Source organism: Mesoplodon densirostris, chromosome 13 (genome assembly GCF_025265405.1).
Source record: "Mesoplodon densirostris isolate mMesDen1 chromosome 13, mMesDen1 primary haplotype, whole genome shotgun sequence".
NCBI classification, from domain to species: domain Eukaryota; kingdom Metazoa; phylum Chordata; class Mammalia; order Artiodactyla; family Ziphiidae; genus Mesoplodon; species Mesoplodon densirostris.
Window position 1 is genome coordinate 2,905,445 of NC_082673.1, and position 21,159 is coordinate 2,926,603.

The 21,159-nt window shown below is 44.5% G+C and overlaps 1 protein-coding gene across 1 annotated transcript in view; it reads right to left on the reverse strand.

Moving 5' to 3' along the window:
* The window catches only part of ST18 (ST18 C2H2C-type zinc finger transcription factor), a 63,232-nt gene extending 43,194 nt beyond the window's left edge, over window positions 1-20,038 (reverse strand). Inside the window, exons 1-7 of the mRNA XM_060116531.1 lie at window positions 19,807-20,038; window positions 13,043-13,424; window positions 12,627-12,958; window positions 6,952-7,086; window positions 5,351-5,441; window positions 4,245-4,349; window positions 2,025-2,218 (exon numbers count right to left, since the gene is read on the reverse strand). Of these exons, the coding sequence (XP_059972514.1) occupies window positions 2,025-2,218; window positions 4,245-4,349; window positions 5,351-5,441; window positions 6,952-7,086; window positions 12,627-12,958; window positions 13,043-13,424; window positions 19,807-20,038 (1,471 nt within the window). The remainder of the gene's footprint in view (window positions 1-2,024; window positions 2,219-4,244; window positions 4,350-5,350; window positions 5,442-6,951; window positions 7,087-12,626; window positions 12,959-13,042; window positions 13,425-19,806) is intronic.
* Between the last annotated feature and the right edge of the window lie 1,121 nt (window positions 20,039-21,159).

Consider the following 21,159-nt stretch of genomic DNA (forward strand, 5'->3'; position numbering starts at 1 on the left):
TAGTCATTAGATAGATTTGTTTTAAAGACAGCACTTCCTTGCATGCAAATACGCGAAGAATAAATTAAAGCATGCTCCATTCTCCCTGGGTACGTTAAATGAAGGTTATTCAGAACGGTTTTCACAGAAGTTCACAGATCAAATGATGTGATTGTGGGGAAAGAATGCCTAGTCTCTTAATATTTTTTTGCATTTCCACGTCTTATGACAAAAACTCCAGAACTCATGTCAGAAGGCAGGTGCACTGGCAGCGTGGGTAGCTGCAAAACCCATCAGGGACTAGACAGGCTTAAGGCCGGGACATCCACAAACGGCGTATGCGTGCGGCCCAGTAATCCCAGGGGAGAAAAACGGACTTTTCGTATTTGTTTTCATAATAACAGTTTTTACTCAGCCATGGAATTGCATTGTTTTGCTATTGGATGTGCAGGTTTGTTTCGTGCTTAAAACAGCATGAGTTTTTCTTCCTCCAACTCAGGGGGATGGAGTTGGTGGCGGAGGCTTTCCTGAGCTGGCATCTTCATGCTCGGTACGGGGCAGTGAGTGAGAGATGCCCAGAGCTTCCAGGGGAACGGAAAGGCACTGCAGCGGAAAGGTAGCATTCTCAGTGCTACCGAGAATGAGCACTGCTTTATGTTCTGTTGTGGGTACCAAGGTGTTACTGAGAGAATTAATGTGTTCCTCCCCACTCTGGGTGTTTGTAAACATCACTCAGGGACCAGGAAACACAGGCAGCATTTAATGTGGGCTAATATAAAGGCAGTTATAGCTGTTTCACCATAAGTCGTGTTTACTTTAAATATTTGATCATTATTTTTCACGAAATAATTGAAACCGTTACCAAATGTTATTCATGTAGTTATAAAAATATGAAAATGTCACTGAATGTGCTACATTTTTAAACCAAAATCCATATTACGTGAGCATATAGAACACTCATTCATTAATTTCACCTGAATTCAACATATACGTATGTGTGTATATTTTGTGTATATATCCTAGAACTATATCTATATTTATACAGATAGATACAAAACATTGTGTGTGTATATTTGTGTATATAACTTTCCTTCCTCAATCTAACAGGCTGTCAGTGGTTACTTATGTTAGCTGTACCCTGTTTTTAGTAAGAACAGGTAAACTATCTTCTGGAGTTTAATGTACTCCTTGTTGGTGGACAAACTCCTTTCGCGTCTGTTTATACACTGTTAGATTTTATAGGACACCCACGTTCTTTACGGAAGGTGACTACGACGCAGAAGAGGGAAGCATCCTGTGCTCCTCAGAGCACTACGTCTGGGTTGACTACGTGTGAGATCAAAGGGATTCCAGGGATTTGCACAACGTTGTAAAAAGTTCACGGTCTATGGACGACTCCAACTGGGGGATTATTTTGCTTGGCAGAAATCATTCCTGGGTTTATTCCCAACATGTACTTTCTAACCTCTTCATTAGAATATTCAAGGACTCTAAACAACTTGAAGAAACTGTTAGTAAAAACACCAAGTTTTATGTGTTACAGTGTCTTTGTGTTAGCATTAGAGAACTGACACATTTTAAATGTTTCTGCACTAATTCTTAAATTTGTGGATGAACATCTCCAAAGCCACACGTGTTTTCTTTTTTTTTCCTAGTAAAACCTTGATTTCTGAATTGTGAGTTTCTTCTTAGACTTTTCACTTTTTCTCCCACCTTCAGTTTGAACACTTTTGCTGATGTAAGTACTATTTCCATATTTTTACCTATTATATTTTTTAGAATTACTGTATTTAGATTAAAAAATGGCACCATATTTGTAGAATAATTAATCCACTACTTACCATACTCGGTGTAACTTCATGCAAGATCAGTAGTACTGATTAACTTATTATTGTTAGCCTTATTTTATTTCACTGTATAATATACTTTCTCTCCTCCCAGCAGTAAATAGTATATTAAATATTTAAATACATGCCCCTCACCCAACATGCACATACACAAGATGCATTTGTTTTTTGGAATAAGTATTAGAATTGGAAGCTTACATTCAGGAAATGGTGGTGTTTTTCGGCCTTGACCTGTTTGTACGAGGGGATGTTTACCAAAAACCTGGGCATCAAAACTGGCATAATCGAAAGGTACTTTTCCAAATTTCTCTTGCTCTTTTGACACCGTAGCTCTGGGAGAGATGATGGCTTGTGATCGGAAATTGAATTCGATTTGCTTCCCCAAGCTTGTCCTGAAGAGAGAGGGGCAGAGCTCTAAAGAAATAAGCCGACACTATTGGTGAGCATCCCAGCATCGGAAGTTAAAGCAGGTCAGGTGTGTCACACCTGGAGTTTCCCACTGAGCCACGCACTAGGGAAAAGAGCTGTGCTCACACGGGATGGGGTGGAGTGAGGGAGAAGGGGGCACTTCGGGCCCCGGGTGGCCTCGGGGAGGCTGCACATTGTGTGTCCGAGTCTCCCATCAGTAAGAGAGAAAGTGCCATCCTCCAATCAGTCTTAAGGGGATGCTTAAGGAGCAGGTATTTGACGTCTGCTAGCACTCTGAGCTACTTAGAGAAAAGTGCCATGGAACTATCGTTAGGGCACTGATAAGGTGTGCACTTCCTGCTGCTCAGGACTGTTCATCAGAGTAGCAGTGAAAAGTCACGATTGGAACTAGCGAGGAAATGTCATTATATTCTGTTCAGCACAGCTGGCAGGGCCCTGACGCCTAACAGGGGCCGTGTCGGCACCAGAAACTGGATTCCTGAACTGTGAATTGCTTCTTAGGCTTCTCATCCTTTCCCCCACCTTCAGACTGAATGTTTTTGCTGCTTTAAGTAATATTTTAAATAGTATTTCAAAATTTTATCTATTAAATTGCCATTGTTTCAATATGAATAAAAATTACTGTATTATAACAGCTATCACAGTTTTCAATAGAATTATCTTAATCCAAGCTAAATGTGACGTAAACATTCCTTTAGAATTTCTGTGTGGGTTAAACAAGGGTATCACATTTGTACGGCACCAATGCCGGCCAAGGAAAACACAAATGCTGTCGTGCTGTGGTCTAATGCTAAAAGAACACAAATAAAGATACCTTCAGAATTTAGCAATATCAAAAATACATATTTTTCTTTTGTTTTTCACCAAAACGTACCTTACTCATCAGAATGTCAAAGTTTTGATGATGTTTCTTGGATTAGATAAAAAACTTTTTAGCTGCTACATCAAAATATTTGAGGGATTAGTTGAATTTGTTATTGTATATATAACTTGGTTTATACCCCTAATATTGCAAGTGTTCTAGTCTAAAATAATACTTCTAAGAAATGAGCAAAATGAAACTTAATGCTATTTCTTTGTTTGGTAACTAACCTACTTAGGGAGAAACTAGAGAATACAGTACTGTAATACTAACGAAGAATCTTGTTATAAGATTTTTAACCCGTTATTCAGTAATTCATGATCTTTGCCTGATTTATGTCCCTCACTCATGTGATTTTGACTCTCGGCAAAGTCATGACAATTTGAGTCTTTTAATCAAACATACAGAAGCCAATATTAAGGGACGCCATATCTTGAAAATGTTCCTAAAAACCGTTTTTCATTCCAGTGTCTCGGTAACAACAATGAAGATCTGGTCATCTGCTGTAATCCCCAAACCACTTTTCTTATGCATATGATTTTTGTATTAATAAGCGTATCACCTCATACTGTGTCCTCATCCATAGTTTATTATTTAGGTGTAAGTAAGGTCCTGCAAGCTACTAGAGACTGTGAAGGACCTAGGACCAACAGGAGGTATTTTATCCATAGTTACCAATTTGGAATGAATTTTTGTTTCAAAGAAACTGTGCGCATATCTGGAACAGTGGGACGACCATATAGCATCACATATTTTGAGTGATGAGGGATTATGAGGTGGAAAGGTTACGTCAACCATAACGGGACCCCTACCTGACTAGTGGGAGGGCTTGTGCTTAGCGACACAGAATTTGATTAATCTATATTATCGTAGACTTTACAGTTTTTAGATTCATCCATATTATGTGACCTCTGTGCACAGATTAATTTCAAGTTAAACTTCTGGCGGGTCTAGCAGTTCATTTCAGTGACAGCATGATTAGCTGGCCCAGCCTCTCAAGTGGACACTGGTGGCTGTGCGTTGGAACGAAGGTGGCCCGCAGTGAGCTGGCACCTGGGAGGAGAGGGACCCTCTGTGTAGGCGCTCGGCATGCAGGGAGTAATGGGAACCCCAGGGGAGCATCATACCTGTGACCCTGCTCAGGACATTGCCCGGTTTTGGCAGGATCAAGCTGACTTTTGTCCTGGGACATTGCCAGTTTTTCAGCTGCAGCAATTGGACAACCAGAAAGACTGTTTAAAAAAAAAGTAGGCGGATCTGAGTTAAAAAGATAATGTAATTTGCTCTGGCACCTACCTCACAGCATCCTTGGCAAGCACCAAATGGTAAGTTGTATTAATAGTTCACTTAGCACCATTCTCATCCTAAAAGATCCCAAAGGATTTTGCAAACTACTGTGTCAACGTTTGTCCCCAAACCTCATCTCAGAGGTGATAAAAAACAAAGTTATTTTTAAAATCAAATTTGTATGTAAGGGAGGAATAACTAAATTATTGAAACTTCATGATATTTTAAGTAGAATGTGCTCATCCAACTGCAATTGTCCAACTATAGATGTTAGCACGATAATTCTATGATAGCTTAGGGTCTTTTGCAAAATGTTAGGGACTTAATTTTATATCTCAGTTTAAATGGAGAGCACAGAATGTAAGTTTTCTGGCAATATGCTTATGAGTCAACTAGTATCTCATGACCACACAATCTATACATGAAACACATAAACGATAAGCATTTTCACCAAAAATATTTATATATATGCAATATATTTGTATATAAATGCACATAGGTGGTTTTAAGTTAGTTGTGATCTCATTGAAATAAATCTCAATGAAATGAAATGTTTACCTTCAGTAATCTGAAGCTCTTGGGTACCGTTTTAATGTGTATTCGATGGGATTCAAGATAACCCCTAAGCCACTCTTTCTAAGGTCAAACAGCTCTGGGGCGGGGGAGGTTCAGAGCAGAGACCAGGCTCTCTGTGTATCGCTATCTAAGTATCTACCCCCTGTCTTCAAATATGACATTTTTTGTTGGCATACTTGGCTGCTCAATGAAAATTTATAGGGGAGTAAATAATGAGGTATTTTTTATTTTTCACTCTGCACGCATTGAGAATATTTGTCACCTATGTCAAGCGCTAACATATTTGATGCTGATCCAGCAATTTTGATAACACACGGCAAGTTCCTTGCTTTCTTGGTGGAAAGTTTCTCTCGAGTCTCATCCCAATTACCTCCTGTGCGTGTTGCGGTTGCTGTTCACATGCCCTCGTCCTGTGCATCCCGGGGTGGGGCACTTGAGCACATTTTCATGCATGGCAAGAACTAAGCACAAAATAGCACATAAAAGAGAAGAGCAATTTATCATCAATACATCACACACCAACAAACTGTCTCAACTTTGCATTCAAAGGAATTCAGTTACATCATCCACCACGCTCCCTCCCTATAGATCTTCGGGCTGAAGTAAATGAGTCCTCGAGAACGTCAAACATTAAATTCAGCAAAGCCTGTTTAAATCAGTTTCTCTAAACTTCACGTATGCTTAAGACTAGACTTAAATGAGCAGCTCTCTGCTGATATTTAACTGAAACTGAGAAGCTCAAATTCTTCCTTTCATATTGATGTGCTTTTCCTTGGGGGAGTGGACGGGGGGCATTATTTGCCAAGCAGTTCCCTCTGTCTTTCCCCCACGGTGTGAACATAGTCTCCTTTGTTTCCTAAGAGCTGTTACTTTGGCTCCTTGTCGGTCGCCGCCCAATCCCCACCCCACTGCCACGGGTGGCTGGTGACAGCGCACGGCTGAGTGGACACTCAGGTGACCTGTGTGAGCAGGACCGTGCCTTTGAGAAGGGTGACACTGAGACACTCCCGTCACTGTGGGTTGTGTGGCCCAAGAGGAGTTGCAATAAGCAGGCTCAAAAGTGGAGGATGGGACGTGTAGGTATTTCAAACCTTAGGAGCAGCCCTGGCATCTCTTTTCCCTCCAGTTTCTGCGCTCACGGTGGGGCTGTGAGTGGAGAGACCAACGAGGTGTGCTCTCACTCGGGGCCCTCAGCAGCTGCAGGACGTCCTGGGTGACATCTCAGACACCAGGTGTCCCTGCCTGCAGACGGGAGGTGGCGGACAGTGGTGACGCACGTCCTGAGTTTAGGGGATGCACGGAGGACGCAGGTGAGGGAGGACCATGGTGACAGTGTATTGACCAGGCCCCTTATTTCCTGCGTATTCAGATGCTTTGACATCAGGGTCTTGCTGACCCTGGAGAGACGGCCCCTCCCAGGGCTCCCTAATTCTTCGAGAGAATAAACACTTTTCAAATGCAAACCAACCAACTGGAGCCCACAGCCGACCTTCTCCTCTCTCTGACTCTCACGCTTCAGGACACTCTCCACCTGCCCTAACCCCCAGGGCCAGGTCCCAGACAACCACAGACAGCGCCCGAGGCCCAGAGCCCACTGGAAGTGCCAGCTGGCCAACCTGAGGCCAGTTCACTCTGCTCCCTCCCACGAAAGCTCAGAAAGGCTCTGGCTCACAGTTCATCCCTCCCCGCCGCGGGTTCTGGTGCTTCCCGCGGGGGCCCTGCCTGGCCTGAGGTGCCCCCTCCTCTTGGGAACTGTGAGTAGCAAATTAGGTTTTCAATGTCAGTATCTCCTGATCTACTGGCCTCACCGTACCCCACGTTTTCTATTAATACGCTCTGTTTTAAACACCCAGCTAGATGGAAACTGTCTTGACACAGAGGGAGAAAACTTGGTATTTCCGTTTCTGACTCCAAACTGGAGGAGGAAGTGGGTCACTTGGTGGCCTTCTTTCAGGGCCGGGCGGTACTCACTCTCCAGGGGGACCCGCACTTTGTGAGGGCACCCTGAAAGGCTGCGGTGGTGAGGGTACAGCCCTGTCACGTGCCCTGTGCCGTCGCACCCGGGGATGGGGCACTTGGTCTCCCTCTTTTCAGGCCTCGGTGAATCTAGAGAGGAATTAAATCGAGAGAGACATGTGGTTACTCCTCTTCCCTCCCCTGCAGCAAGGTGGCCTTGCAGACGACATTCTCACTCTGTTCCTCCTTCTCATCATAAACATTCTTCTCACATCGCCTTGAATAAGACCCTCAACTAAGACCTGCGGAAGCAGAAAGAATGCTTTCAATTTTCTTGGATTCTTAAGCAGAGGCTGACACAGGGCAAGGGAGTGTTGAAACACAGTGACGGTTTTAAGTTGTCATGTCACAGATCATAGTTAGAGCCTCATTATGAAATGTCAACCCTACACCAGAGGATGAATAGGCTCTGGAAAAGGGGGAAAAAAAAAGAAGAGAAAAGGAAAAAGGAAAGCATTTATTTAAACCCAAACTATCTCCTATTGAAGGAATCTGTAAAAAGCCAGATTCAAAAATCACATGATGAAGAAGCCGCCGTATCTGAGGAGGGCCCGTCTGGGCGGTCCAGTGGGTCCCGGCAGCAGGTCCAGTGGCCCCGGAGTTCTCGGTTTGAGCAGCTGTTCCTAGACACGTGGGGAGGCTGCTCCACTAAGAGTGACATCTCGCGCCACGCCCGGCCAGTGGGCAGTGCTAGGAGGGCCCAAGATGCCCAGAGCCCTGCGGTTTGAAGCTCTGGATCAACGCGCAGTAGCTGCAGAGGAGAAGCTATTGGTTTCACTCCTAGAGCAGAACTGGAAGACAGAGGCAGCCGGAAGTGGCTTGGCAAGAAGACGTTCAGAGGATGGCAGCACACAGGGTGGGGACCGCCTTGAGGGGTCTGCCGGGCGCTGCCAGGAGCACGGGCTGGGGGCGGAGGACCAGGGGCCGCGGCAGAGGAAAGGGACACCTTGCAACCCACGCTGCCTGGCTGCCTAGAGGGGGCGGCTGAACACAGCTCGGGGTCTTAGTTTTCTGGCACACACACTGTTGGCTTAGATAGAGGGTTATATAAATACATAAAATAAATGAGGACTAACATGAATATTCTCATATTCGTGATGGAGAGGGTAGATAAGCTTACAACAGAAATTCATTCTTAGAGCCGAAACTGCCCCCCCCCCAACTCGTGCGTGGAGTGACAATGTCAGGCATTGGGGCCAGCCTGCCCCTCACATTCAGGGCATCTAGAGGAACCAGGACCGGAGCGGGCCAGGCGGCCTCAGAGGGAGGACCAGCGTGGGATGGAGGCCGGCAGGCTGCAGGCTTCTCCTAACGCGAAGTATCAGGAATCACAAACACACGAGGCTGAGAGCGAAAATAAATGGTCTGCACCATCCTGCCGCAAGAAAGCTGCCGGCGACGGGTACGGGGCAGGGTCCTGGCCGCGAGGACGCCGAGGGCCCGTGCGCTCCGGCTCCAAACGTGGCACGGGGAGCAGGGCAGCGCTGCCGGATGCGACAGACGCCCCCAGGGCGGAATTCTGCAGGGGGCAGACGTGCCCCCGTGTTGCCACGCCACCCCGGCCGTCGGATTGGGCAGGTGGGTACCGCAGGTGGTACGCAGGGCAATTATCTGGGGACGAGGTTCCAGCCAAGGGGGAGGGGCCAAGGACCCTCCCCGTTAGCGCGCAGCCAGGGAGGGCGGGGTCAGCAGGGAGAGGATGCACGTCTTGGGCGGGAAGGGAAGGACCCGAGTAGCTGGCGTGTGTGTTTCCTGAGACAGGATTTAACGCCACGAGGTGGAGAGTACGCTCTTTGCTGTACGAGACAAAGGTGCATACGAAGGGTTTTGACATGCTGTATGATTTTGCGGGGGTATTTCTTACTTAGTCCAAAAAGGCTGCCAAGTTTCAAGTCCGTTTGGGCACCTAATGTGTGTAGAATACTAGTCGAAGTCCCCAGTGTTTCACTTTGCGGTACGGCAGAAACTAACACAACATTGTAAATCAGCCATACTCCAACACAACTTAATTAAAAAACAAGAATATAGCAAGAAATGCAGATCAGTTGAATAGAATTTTGACCAGAACTACTTCTTATGATATATGGGAACTTGATGTGTGAAAAAATAAATTTCTATTCAATTGGGAAAAAAAAATCCCCGATGTTTGATTAACATGGAATCGGTAGGGGCTGGGTGCTGACACCCTGTGAGAGCGACTTGGAGAGAATCGGGAAGAAGGAGAGGTGATGTGAATTTTGATGGGCTTCCTCCCTTGGATCTGGTCCAGGCGAGGGCGCATTTCTAAACCACAGTGAGAGGTTTGGCCACACTGTCTGTGGGAAGCCAGGGAGGGTGTGGGAGATAAGGCAGGCTGGCACCTGACCAGGTGTGGGCTGCTGACTGGCCATCCTGCACTGTGTCTGCCAGCCCCTCTTCTGCGGGGCGCAAAGATGCCCCACGATGCTCTCTGGCGCCTGTGCCTGACACGAGCTGGAGCTGCAGCTCTGGGGGAGCTCTCGGGCCTGGCTCTTCCTCTTTAATTTTCTTTGCTGGATGCTGCTTAATGAAAATGACCTTATACTCTGGTGACCTGACGTCGTGGTTTGCCTGGGGCTGTCCTATTCATACCTGATGGACTCGTGGGGTTGTTCCCATGGCCCCCCTTCACCCCGAAAGTGTCGTAGGCTGTAGGATAAATTATACGGCGACTCTAGTTAGACTAGAGGGACCCAAAGTCTCCCTATTGCTGGGTGGCAACAGGATAGCAAAACTTGGTATTGTTAGAATTGCCCACTCATCGGAAGGCTTGGGTGAAACGGTACTTTGAAATCCTAGTGTCCTCTCCCTGAGAGCAAAGCCACACGCCCAAGGTGCACGGGGATTAGTGCTTACTTAGGAGCATGGAACACTCACAAGAGAAAAAAGCTCCTCTTACGCTCCCACACCAGGGACGGGAGCAGGACAGTGAAACTGGACATCCTCTAGATGAAGCCTGGAGGCCCCTGCAGCCAGCTTCACTGTTTTGCCTGTTTCTTCCTGGTCTAGTCTGGAGCTCCCTGCGTGGACTTTACATCCCAAGGCAGGACCTCGCCCTACACACAGGCTACACTGTGGACTCATCCAGTCCCATTAGCAATTCTCTAAGTCTCCACTGTGCACATTCTATTGCCTTGTTAATTTTTGCAAACAAAAAAACATTTTAAAAGTTCTATAAAAATGACCAAAGTATCGTCAAGTGTTTTAAGCCATGGCACAAATAATTAGTGTCTCCAAAGACTGGATTTCATTGGCTGAAGATACTATCAGTTGCAAGATGAAACATCATTTTGTGTGCTAGTAAGGAAGGAAAAACGATTGAAAACTGAATAATGGCACATGTTTCTAATTTCACAGAGATGCTAAGATGGGAAAACTGTGCATCTTAGAATGGATGAAATATAGTATATTGGAAATGACGGGGTTTTGGAATTTGAAGTAAATTTCATCTTTTTTTTCTGATTTTGTAGTTCATTAAAAAAAAAAAAACCCACCCACACAGGTAGGTTCCACCAGTTGGGTGTGAGTGGAGTGCTCAGAGCTGCTAACACACCCTCCTGCCCCGGACCACATACTAGTCCGTAGTATTCTGTCTCCATCCCAGCCCTTACAGTATGTTTGCACAGAACTATTGTCTTACTCCTCACTAACTGACATTATTTTATTCTTTTTTTCTCAACTCCGAGCTGCAAGACAGTATTTGACAAGACTACTTGTAGGTGAGTACTAAAATGGACTTAAAATATACAATTGATTTCTGGATAAATCTCAGCAATCAGGACATCTAACCACACTAGAGCATTATTCTTGTCAGCGCTTTAGGTCCATGACCTTGATTATCTCTAAGATACTCCTCCCCGAATTCTGTGGTTCTCCGATTTCAGGGTGCCCGAGAATCACCTCAGGAACTTGCTTTTAAAAACAAGCAAGTTATGCACATGAAAAGATGCTCAACATTGCTAATTATTTGAGAAATGCAAATCAAAACTACAATGAGGTATCACCTCACACCAGTCAGAGTGGCCATCATCAAAAAACCTACAAACAATAAACACTGGAGAAGGTGTGGAGAAAAGGGAACCCTCCTACACTGTGGGTGGTAATGTAAACAGGTGCAGTCACTATGGAGAACAGTATGGAAGTTCCTAAAAAAACTAAAAATAGGGCTACCATATGATCCAGCAATCCCACTCCTGGGCATATATCCGGAGAAAACCATAATTCAAAAAGATACATGCACCCCAATGTTCATTTCAGCACTATTCACAATAGCCAAGACATGGAAGTAACTTAAATGTCCATCGACAGAGGAATGGATAAAGAAGATGTGGTACATAGATACAACGGAATATTACTCAGCCATAAAAAGGATGAAATAATGCCATTTGTAGCAACATGGATGGACTTGGAGATTATCATACTAGGTAAAGTAAGTCAGACAGAGAAAGACAAATATCATATGATATCCCTTATATGTGGAATCTAAAAAAATGATACAAATGAACTTATTTACAAAACAGAAACAGACTTGCAGACTTCAAAAACAAACTTACAGTTACCAAAGGGGAAAGGGTGGGGAGGGATAAATTAGGAGTTTGGGATTAACCTGTGCACACTACCATATATGAAATAGATAACCAACAAGGCCCTGCTGTATAGCACAGGGAACTCTACTCAGTATTCTGTAATAACCTATATGGGAAAAGAATTTGGAAAAGAATGGATATAGGTATATGTATAACTGAACCACTTTGCTGTATGCCTGAAACTAACACTACATTGTAAATCAATCTACTCTAACATAAAATAAAAATTAAATTAAAAAATTTTAAAAAAGCAAGTTCTGAAGCAGTAAGTCTGATGAGATCCTGGAAATACTCATCTTAACAAGCCAAAGACCACCCTTTGGGAAACTCCACGTAACTGCAGGCCTCATCACCAGGCCCACCTGGTGCAAGACCCAGTGGTGGGGGGCATCTTTATGGGCACACGGAACACAGTTTTCCCAAAGCCTGAGGATCAGTTTTAAGGTCTCCTCCGAGCACACTGACTGTCTCATTCAAGTTCGGTCCAGATGTTTGTGGACCCTCACTTAGAGAGCTTGTAAAAGCACAGGCTTATAAAGGCATTAGCATCCAGTCTTGTCCTAAGAAGGATCAGAGCATCCTGCCTGGCTTACAAGTAGCTTGACACTATTTTGAAGCTCAAAAGCAGTCAGATGATCCCAGAAAGAGGGTGGGAAAGAAAAATTAAATTTCTGGAATTGATTTGATTCATAAAATGATTTAAAATCCAGTAAATACAAATGTACTTCTAACATACCCAATGTAGTACTTTTTAACAAGTACAATATCTTTTTTAAAGCAGTCATATTAAAAGAAATACAGGCAATGGTCTTTTTTTGTGTGAGTTAAAACCCTACAAACCGACCAAGCTTTAATCTGAGAACAATCTAGAGAGTAGGAAAAACATTTTGTTAATTTTAAAATATAAATTAGGTTTTTAAATTGTGCTGTCAAAAAGCTATCTGGGAGAAGCAATCAAATCTTACTCATTTTCACCCCCACCTCTAAAGCAATTTTAAATAAAATAGAAGCAAAACGGTGTCTTACGTTTATTGGTAAAGACTTGTCTTCCGCCCACGTCAATGACTTTGTTTTGCTTCCTCTCCCCCGAGAGATGCTCCAGCAGAAACCTGTCCAGCTCCTTGTAGGTGCTGTGGAAAACACAGCCTCGCTCAGCCTGCAGGGCGATCGCCTGCTCCAGCAAACTCAAGTTCCCCTTGGCTTTCTCCAGGGCAGCGGCTTCCTCCACCCCCGCGGCCGGACACCCGTGACTGTGATCATCCTCCCTACTCCCAGGGAACGAGGGCTGGGCTTGGCCATCCGATGGGTCCACGGGAGCGTTCTGTGGGTCTCTCCTTTCTGTTTCCGAATCACACGTGCTTTCGCAAGAGATAAACTTGTCACCTTCAGTTTTTATTTCAGGAACTTCCAATAGGTCTTTCCTATCATCCACTAGAACATACTTTGGGACGCTCTGAGGTTTGGTTTCTTCTGAGAAGTTGGAGTCGCTGTCCCAACCATTCTCTGCACTTTCAGAGTTACTTTCATTGTCATCGGAGGAGCAGAACCGCAGCTGGGAATCATCGATTTTGTCTTTTCCATCATCGGAATGACCCATAAAGCACTCATCCACTTCATCCCCCTCTGCTTTTAGAGACTGGATGCCACTGTCATTTAAGTTCTCACTTATGGTCTGAACAGATGCATTTTTTTCAAATTTCCCCAAATGCATTAGCGATTTGACCACGAGCTCTTGATAACGGCTGTATCTGTCTTCCTTCCCATCGGAATTTTCTTGTGCAGTTGAATGAAGCTTCTCCTCCATGGGTTTTATCATGATTTCTTCTAGGGAAAAAAGAAAGCCAATATTTGGAAAAATAAGAACAAAAAGTATTTTAAGGAAAATTACAGTGATAGATAAATAGATATACATATACATACATAATACATGCAAAATGTGACTATGTGGACTCCATCAATGATATAAACATTGGGTAGAAAAATATATACCCTCTTGACAAAACAAAACAAAACTCAGACCTTAATATTCTGAGAATTGCCTTTAAAGAGACAAGCTATTCTAATTTTCAGCATGTCAGAGCTAAGCTCGTCTAGTTGCTGAAATAAATACTCAACCATCACAGAGTCCTGAATGTGAAATTCATGTTACTGTACCTCATATATTTGCCAATCTCAGTCAACCGGAAGAAAATTAAACATATGTCCTACTATACATTATAAAAAGGAAGTATTCCTCGAATTTCTCTGCTAGTGTGGCAATATATTTTCAAAGCTTATTTGGTTGGTTTTCTCTGCCTCCATAGAGTCCCGAACATACTTTCAGGTTTTATGGAATGTTAGCTAAACTACACAACACATCTACATGAGATGAAAACTAAAAGGAGCCTGAGGTTCTCGAGACTCCCTGATCACTGTCATAACTGTCACACGCAAATGCCATGCCGAGGGGGACACAAGTAAGTGGGAGAATGAACAGGATGGAATAATATCTTGAATAGTAGCTCAGTTTCTGGCCTGGTACCTGCATGCACTTGTGTAAAAAGGAGATGAGTCAGGAGTGGGGACGGTTGGAGGGTGCTGAATGTTAACCAGTTGTTCTCACTCCTGATGGTGAAGAAGGCCTGGGGCTGAGAAGAGCGCCCACCCCCCAAGCGCCAGTCTGTCCATGGGGTGTCCATTGTCCCAGAGCAGCTGTCCGTGTCACCCCCTTCCCTCTTGGCAGTGGCCCAGTCGGGGTGACAGATTGTGTGTGTGTATATATTGATATGTACAGTCATCCTCCCCAAGCCTGTCCCGGTGCAAACACACCACCTGAGGTGCAGATTCGCCAGTGCCCCAGCCCTGGCCGCGCACATGGCGGGGTCCAGGGAGCTCGGCGCCCAGCGATCGCCAGGCTGTGAAATGCACCAGATAACCAGGCAGTGGTCCCTGGCAGTCACTAAGACAAAACAAAAAGAAGAAGAAGCTGTGTCTCTAAAGGCAGGGTGGCAGACGGGAACACAAAATAATAAGCCCCCTTAAAGACGGTTAAAGACACCAGGTGAAGTGCATTCTGTGTTACTAAACATCTTGGGAGGAAAGGAAAGCACAGCCGTCCTGTGTAAGGGCTGCGGGAGAGGGTGTCTGTGCGGAAGACAATGTGCCTTTTTTGGGTCTCGTTTAATTTTTTATAAACATTGTGTCTGACAAGGACACTCAAAAATGCATCTCCATCATCTTCCTTTCTGGTAATTATCTGCCTAAATCAACACTGGACTGCCAGGATCAAGTAAATATTGCCATAGTAACTAAAAGCATTTTTGGATGAAGGGAAGAATTCAGTCACAACACTAGCCCCTTTAAATGATGCTGATTATAGAGTGCAGTCTTTTGTTGGGATCTATTCAACATAAACTGAAAATTTTAACATTTTACTTCCTAGAAAAGAGGCTGGCGAAACCAGCACATAATATTTGAACGGATGGTGCATCCTCTCCTGAATTCATATCAGAGGAACTCCAGGTTTAAATAATATATTAAACATAGTCTAAAATGCAAATGAAGTTTTTCTCAATATCACAGTTGGCTGTTAAGAGAAAGTGTAAAGGGTTATGATAATTTTAGAATATTATGAACTACAGAAAACAAATAAAAAGCATTTTCAGTGAATATGCTCAATTCATTGAACTATTCTCTCAACTCCACTTAACTACCCACATGTGTACAATAATGATTTATAGACATTACACCTAATTATGCATATTTGGGCTGTGTGAGAGTGCTAACAAAAGCTCTAGAAAGCAACAATTACCTCTGTTGCTTAGCTACATAGTTTAAAATATTCCTATTAAGTGCAGATCACCAGAGAGGCGGGGGTGACCGCAATGCACGTGTGCCCGACGATGCGTGTCACCGAGCCGCTGCCAAGGCGAGCGTTTTGGGTCATTTCCAGTTTACATAATTGTTTGGTTCAACTGTTGGTTATATGCTAAAAGAAAATATTTATTAATTGTTCTTCAGCAAGAGAGGAGCCCTGCTGGTGGAGGTGCCTTCGTGCGTCGCCCGCGGGGTTTCCAGGGGCGCCCTGCAAACCTGCAGACCAGCTTCCCACGTGCCCACCCCCCTCTGCCGTCACGGTCATTGTCACAAAGAGAGAAGTTGAGCTCACTTTCGAGCAGACAGATCTGCGACGGGGCGCCCCCTCCCCCCAGCTTTGTAACAGGCTGCCTACGTTTTCTGTGCTTGTGTGTTTTTGTTTTCTGGGGTGGCCCGGTGGTCTGTTTTGTGCTTTTGTCACTGACATAACCCAAAGAGCCCTGCGTTAGGGACCTCGTTTGATTCTGGGCCTGGCGTGTGTCTCTGTGCCAACTCTGATGGGTTCCTCACTCTTTCTGAGTCTCACCCTCACAGGAAAGCAGGTGCCACCCAACAGGTATGCGGAGAAGGATGGCTGCTTCTCCCTTCCCTGTTACTATGGTAGACTCAGTGATGGCAGAGGAGACATGGGAGCTTCCGCCTAGATGAGGTGCGGCCCGTTTTTCATTCAGAGTAAGTGGTGACCATGCCCGCTGTGGAAGGTCACAGTCCAAGTGTAAAGAGGACCCAGCCCAGTTCACCATCACCCACGTCACACTCGCTATGCTCGCCAACTGCCTTGGGGATGGGAGGGTCCGTGCGCGGCGTGGAGGGAGACCTCCCGGGTCTGAGGTCCAGAGACTGGGGTCGTGTGGTTGGCCCAGCACCATCTGCCTGTATGGCCTGGGGCAGGCTGATGTCTCCCGAGTCCTGGGTCCTCATCTTTAAAACGAGGATGATCTGATGTCCCAATGACTGGATGACCCTGTGACATGCTAAGACAATGAACTGGTATGTTCCTGGCATGGTGTTCAGTTACTCATTTCATTTAATCCTCACAACAGCTACAAGAAAAGTACTTTCGACTCCCTGTTACAGGTGGGAAACCAGGGTTCTAAAGAGTCAAGGGCTTGCTCAAGTTCACACAACCAGCCAGTGGCGGGGCTGAGACCCAGACCCACGGCCAGGTGCCTACTATTGTCCCACATTTGGATACTTTCAAGAGTGAATTTATAGGAAAATACCAGAATACACTTGTCAGGTAACTTGTAATGAAAAGCAACAATCCTTAAAGTAAAAAGAAAAACACATAAAGACAAACACAACAACAAACAAAAACTAACAAAGTGCATCTCACAGCAAAGTGGGGTAGAAAATTCCTCAGGTGCACTTCTGGGGCTGGAGCAGGACAACACTTTCCTCACAGAGCAAATAAATAAATAAATAAACTTCATTTTGGCCTGATATGTAAAAGCTCACATTTGTTGATTAGCTTTAAACCAAAGTCTCTCCTCTGAGGGGTCTGGTAATCCTGAAGTTACCTGCTAGCGGATTCTCCATAGGTATCAACTGTTCTGCATCAAAACAACTTAAACAAAAGAAATCCTCTGAAAATCACATGTTTTGAGTTTGATTCCTTTAGTACAACTGGATTTCAGATTTTAGTTCTGTTTCTGTAACTATCTAAGTGACTTTTACGGGTAAATTAGTTTTCCAGGCCTCCTGAGTATGTCAATTTTGCTGGGAATAAAAGCCCTAAAAGATGAATTCGTCTTTCAAAGTTTTAGAATGGGAGTGGCTTATCCTTTATTTGCTGTTTGTTGAGAGATAACATATTCAAAGTATCATCCCAGCTCCCAGAGCCTCCACAGGTGTGACGGGTTTCCTGGAATCACGACCACGTGCTCACAACCCGGGAGGATCCCACACACTGGCTCACCCCACTTCTTTCCCTCGTCTGCGCTGGGAGCACACGAGTGCGTCCTGCATCCTGAGATGCAAGGTCATCTGCTGTTTGGCCCAGTGAAAAACGTGCATCTGCATATGGTTTTGTCCAAATATTCTTCTATCATCCTTAACGCCCACCTGCAGCTCTTTGAAAGAAAGCCAGGGGAGGGCATAGGGCACAAGTTTGCCATTAAAGGGATTCAAGCACATGACCTCAGCCTTCGTGAGCCTAACCCTCTCTCATCAACTGAACTGCCTGCTTAAGACAAAATTGGGCACACACCTGGTCAGGTGAAGACCTTGGGGCGCCTGGAGTGACCGAGATGGTAGATGAAACCCCTTATGCTGGGCTTGGGCGCAAACTCAGCTCTCTTGCCTTCCGGGGGCTGGGGGTCGCTTGCTCAGAGGGCTGAAGGCAACTTAGACTTTTCCTCTCTCGACCAGGAAGAGAAGCATCTGTGACCTGTCATTTCTGGAAATGTGACTTCATAATTTGACCTCATAGGGACTTTGCCCATCTTGCCTTCCAGAGGTGGTCAGAGCATGGGAAGGGCTGGACTATGGAGCACAGTTAGCTGGGAAACAGCTATTCTGCTTTTGTCCTTCAATTGTTTCCTGATTATCTTATTTCCAACGCCTACAAGCTGCATTACCTTTAGCGTTAAATCCCTTTGTCCTCGATGGTCTCATTTGTAAAATTGTGGCCGTAATAATACACACTCACGTCATTGTTGGGTGGATTAAGTGATATGATTTATGTGCTCAGAATATATTAAGAATTCAAAAATAATAGCCACTACGGCTGTAATTTTAGCATATTCATTATGATTAGTAGTGGCTCTAATACTAAAGAGTGAACATTTGTGAAGCTGCAGATAGAAGTCCATCAGGGCTTGTAAGTGAATATTTAACTGAGAATATTTGACAGTATATTTTCCTGGTTACTATCAAGCATCTACAATGATCATTCAGCTACAAAAGCTGGTGGGCAGGTACACTCCTGGTCCTCAGGGTACCTGCAAAATGTGTTGGTGTAAAGATGCCCATTTTCTTAAATACTTGGTAAATTAATGTCAGCGAGATGAATTATATATACCTAACCATACTGACTCAAGGACTTTCCCTAGTACTAGATTCAACCTACAGTTTTCGTGAATCAACAACAACAAAAAACTGACCAGCTCAAGGAAACAAACAAAAAAGTCAAGGATGATTATAATTTACAGATGAGCCATGAGGCTTTAAGCCATATGTTAAATATACAAAAGCCAGAAAATTCAGTCAAACACTAGCAAGTCAGAATACAACTGTTTTAACTACAGAATCTCCAATTACTTGTAAGCCGAGATTACTGGAGATCTGATTGTGATCTGAGATCTGTGCTCACTCAGTCAATATGCTTTTATATCTTTTCTATTAACACCTACTGCAATTACTACCATACTATATGCAATAGATATTTATGATCTAAGAAGCTCGTTGCCTTTGGTTTGTATAATTTATACTTCTTTTCAAGTAACAACTTATTTTGTATATTTTGATTCCTTAAAAACTCACATTCAGAAAAAAATGTGTATGTAATAAAACATACACACATCTAGTTTCATCTTCTAAAAGGTCAAGCTTTAGATTTCCATGTATTTTCTAAAATAAGCTTTTGAGACATTTTGCATGTCCTTCGATTTTAGCCTCAGGCACAAAGTGGTCTGGGATGGTCCAGGTCCTGGAGGCACTGGGACAACCAGGGTCTAGTGGGGGTGACCGTGAACTGCGGAGAAGCACATCCTAAAGTTTCAAAAAATAATTAGGGGCAGGGGATTAAGAGACACAAACTATTACGTGTAAAACAGATAAGCAACAAGGATATACTGTACAGCACAGGGAATAATACCTATTATCGTGTCATAACTTTTAATGGTGTATAATCTGTAAAAATACTGAATCACTATGCTGTACACCTGAAACAAATATAATATTATAAATCGACCGTACTTCAATAAAAAATTAACAAAATAAAATTTCAAAATAGAGACTGCGTCTCATACGTCATATCAGAAATGTCTTAAAGCTTACTTGGCAGGGGTTTTATCTTTCAGGGACTAGACATCCACCCCACTAGGGAGTCAAGGTCCTCTTCAACTCTGGGGCTTAGTCGCTTTTATTTTCTTCGGAAAGAGGCACAGTCCAAACCCGTGCCTGGGGCCAAGGATGCTCTGTGCTCTGTGGCTTGTGCTTAGACCCCCCCCCGCCCCAGTTATAGAAGGAAAACCGGTCCTCACTAGTGGATGCTGAGGGAAACCAATGTCTGGTTTTGCTCTCACGCTGGGATTTGCTTTTCCCACCATACAAATGGCATGTTCCCCTGAGGTGGGCCTGGGTCTGTGTGCGGGGAGGAAGTAAAGCTGGGGCCACTCCTCCTCGCTACCTGCGCCGGGGTGATGGTGGGTCTCCGGGGGGCCGTCCTGTCCCAGTGCCTCCGCCGTCCGCTCAGCCCGTCCCTCCTCACGGTCCACGCTGGGGCTGTAGTGTCGGGGCTTCATGAGCAGGGACTTTCTCTTGTTGACCGGCACCCCCAAAGCCTGCTCCCCGGCTCTCCTCTTCTTGGCCGTGGGGCAGTCGTGCGCAGCACTGCAGTAACGGAGACGGATTAAGAACATGGTGAGAGAGTTCCCGGCTGTCCGCCCTTTGACCATCATCACCAAGCGCGACCAAAGAAACCTGGGACGCAAGGTTTGGGGTTAGTTGTGGGCATTAACAAAAACAGCCCATCCGTTGAATTCACTGAACTGTGTAGAGTCTATTTTACTGCCGATCAGAAGAGCTAAAAAAAAAAAAAAATCATCCTTAATCCTGTGTAAGCATACGTTAATCTGTGCTTTGCCTGGCACTCCACTAAATACCCAGGGAGGGATGAAACAAGATTTGCACTGGTTTGTTAATCCCAAGAAAGAGCTAATGTGAAAAATATACCACCAGCTACAAGAAAACGTGTCCAGTATGGATAAATCACAAGGTTTTTCAGAGTTGTTTGCTACTGAAACTGCTTATCTCTGCCACAGTTGCATGTCAACCTTGAGATGCCATATCCCGGGCTTTGACTTGAAAGACAGGGCATTAAGTGGGGGACAAGCTGTGAACATCTGATCAGCCCATCTCCAGTCCCAGAAAAAAGTGGAAAGATGCTCATGGCACTCTGCCGTTTGGTTCTTACCCATTTGGCACACAGAACAAACAAATAAAAGGAGGAGAAATAAGATTGGATTTCACAAAAATGGACCACAGTTGATCCTTACTCCTGTTCTCGTACAGTTTTATTTGGAAGTCCTCCTGAGGATGGCCCTTTCAAAACAGATTTCCTACATATAGCTCACTTGGCATTAACGCAGCTCACTCTATGTGCTGAAGCTAAGACAAACATTCTCTTGGCAAGACCCAGGAAGACCAGAGGGTTTAGCCAACAGTGAGTCTCTGACATATATTTATTAAACGCTCTTTGAAGGAAAATGCAAACTTAAGATAAAAAGATCCGGAGCAGAGAATCTGGACTCAGAGTAACGAGATATTACTCCATCGCTAAAAGAAAACTGAATATTCAGCATTATTACTAAGACAAGAACTTAAATTGTTTTGAAGCATCAATGCAGAGAAACACCAGTGGTGGCCCATTCGTGAAAATTATTTAATTAGCATCACACATGAGTTCTTGAATTTGGAGGAGTAGGTTTTAAAACTTCAGAAGAGAAAAAAGTGCTCTTCCTTCTGGGAAAGAAAGAGATTC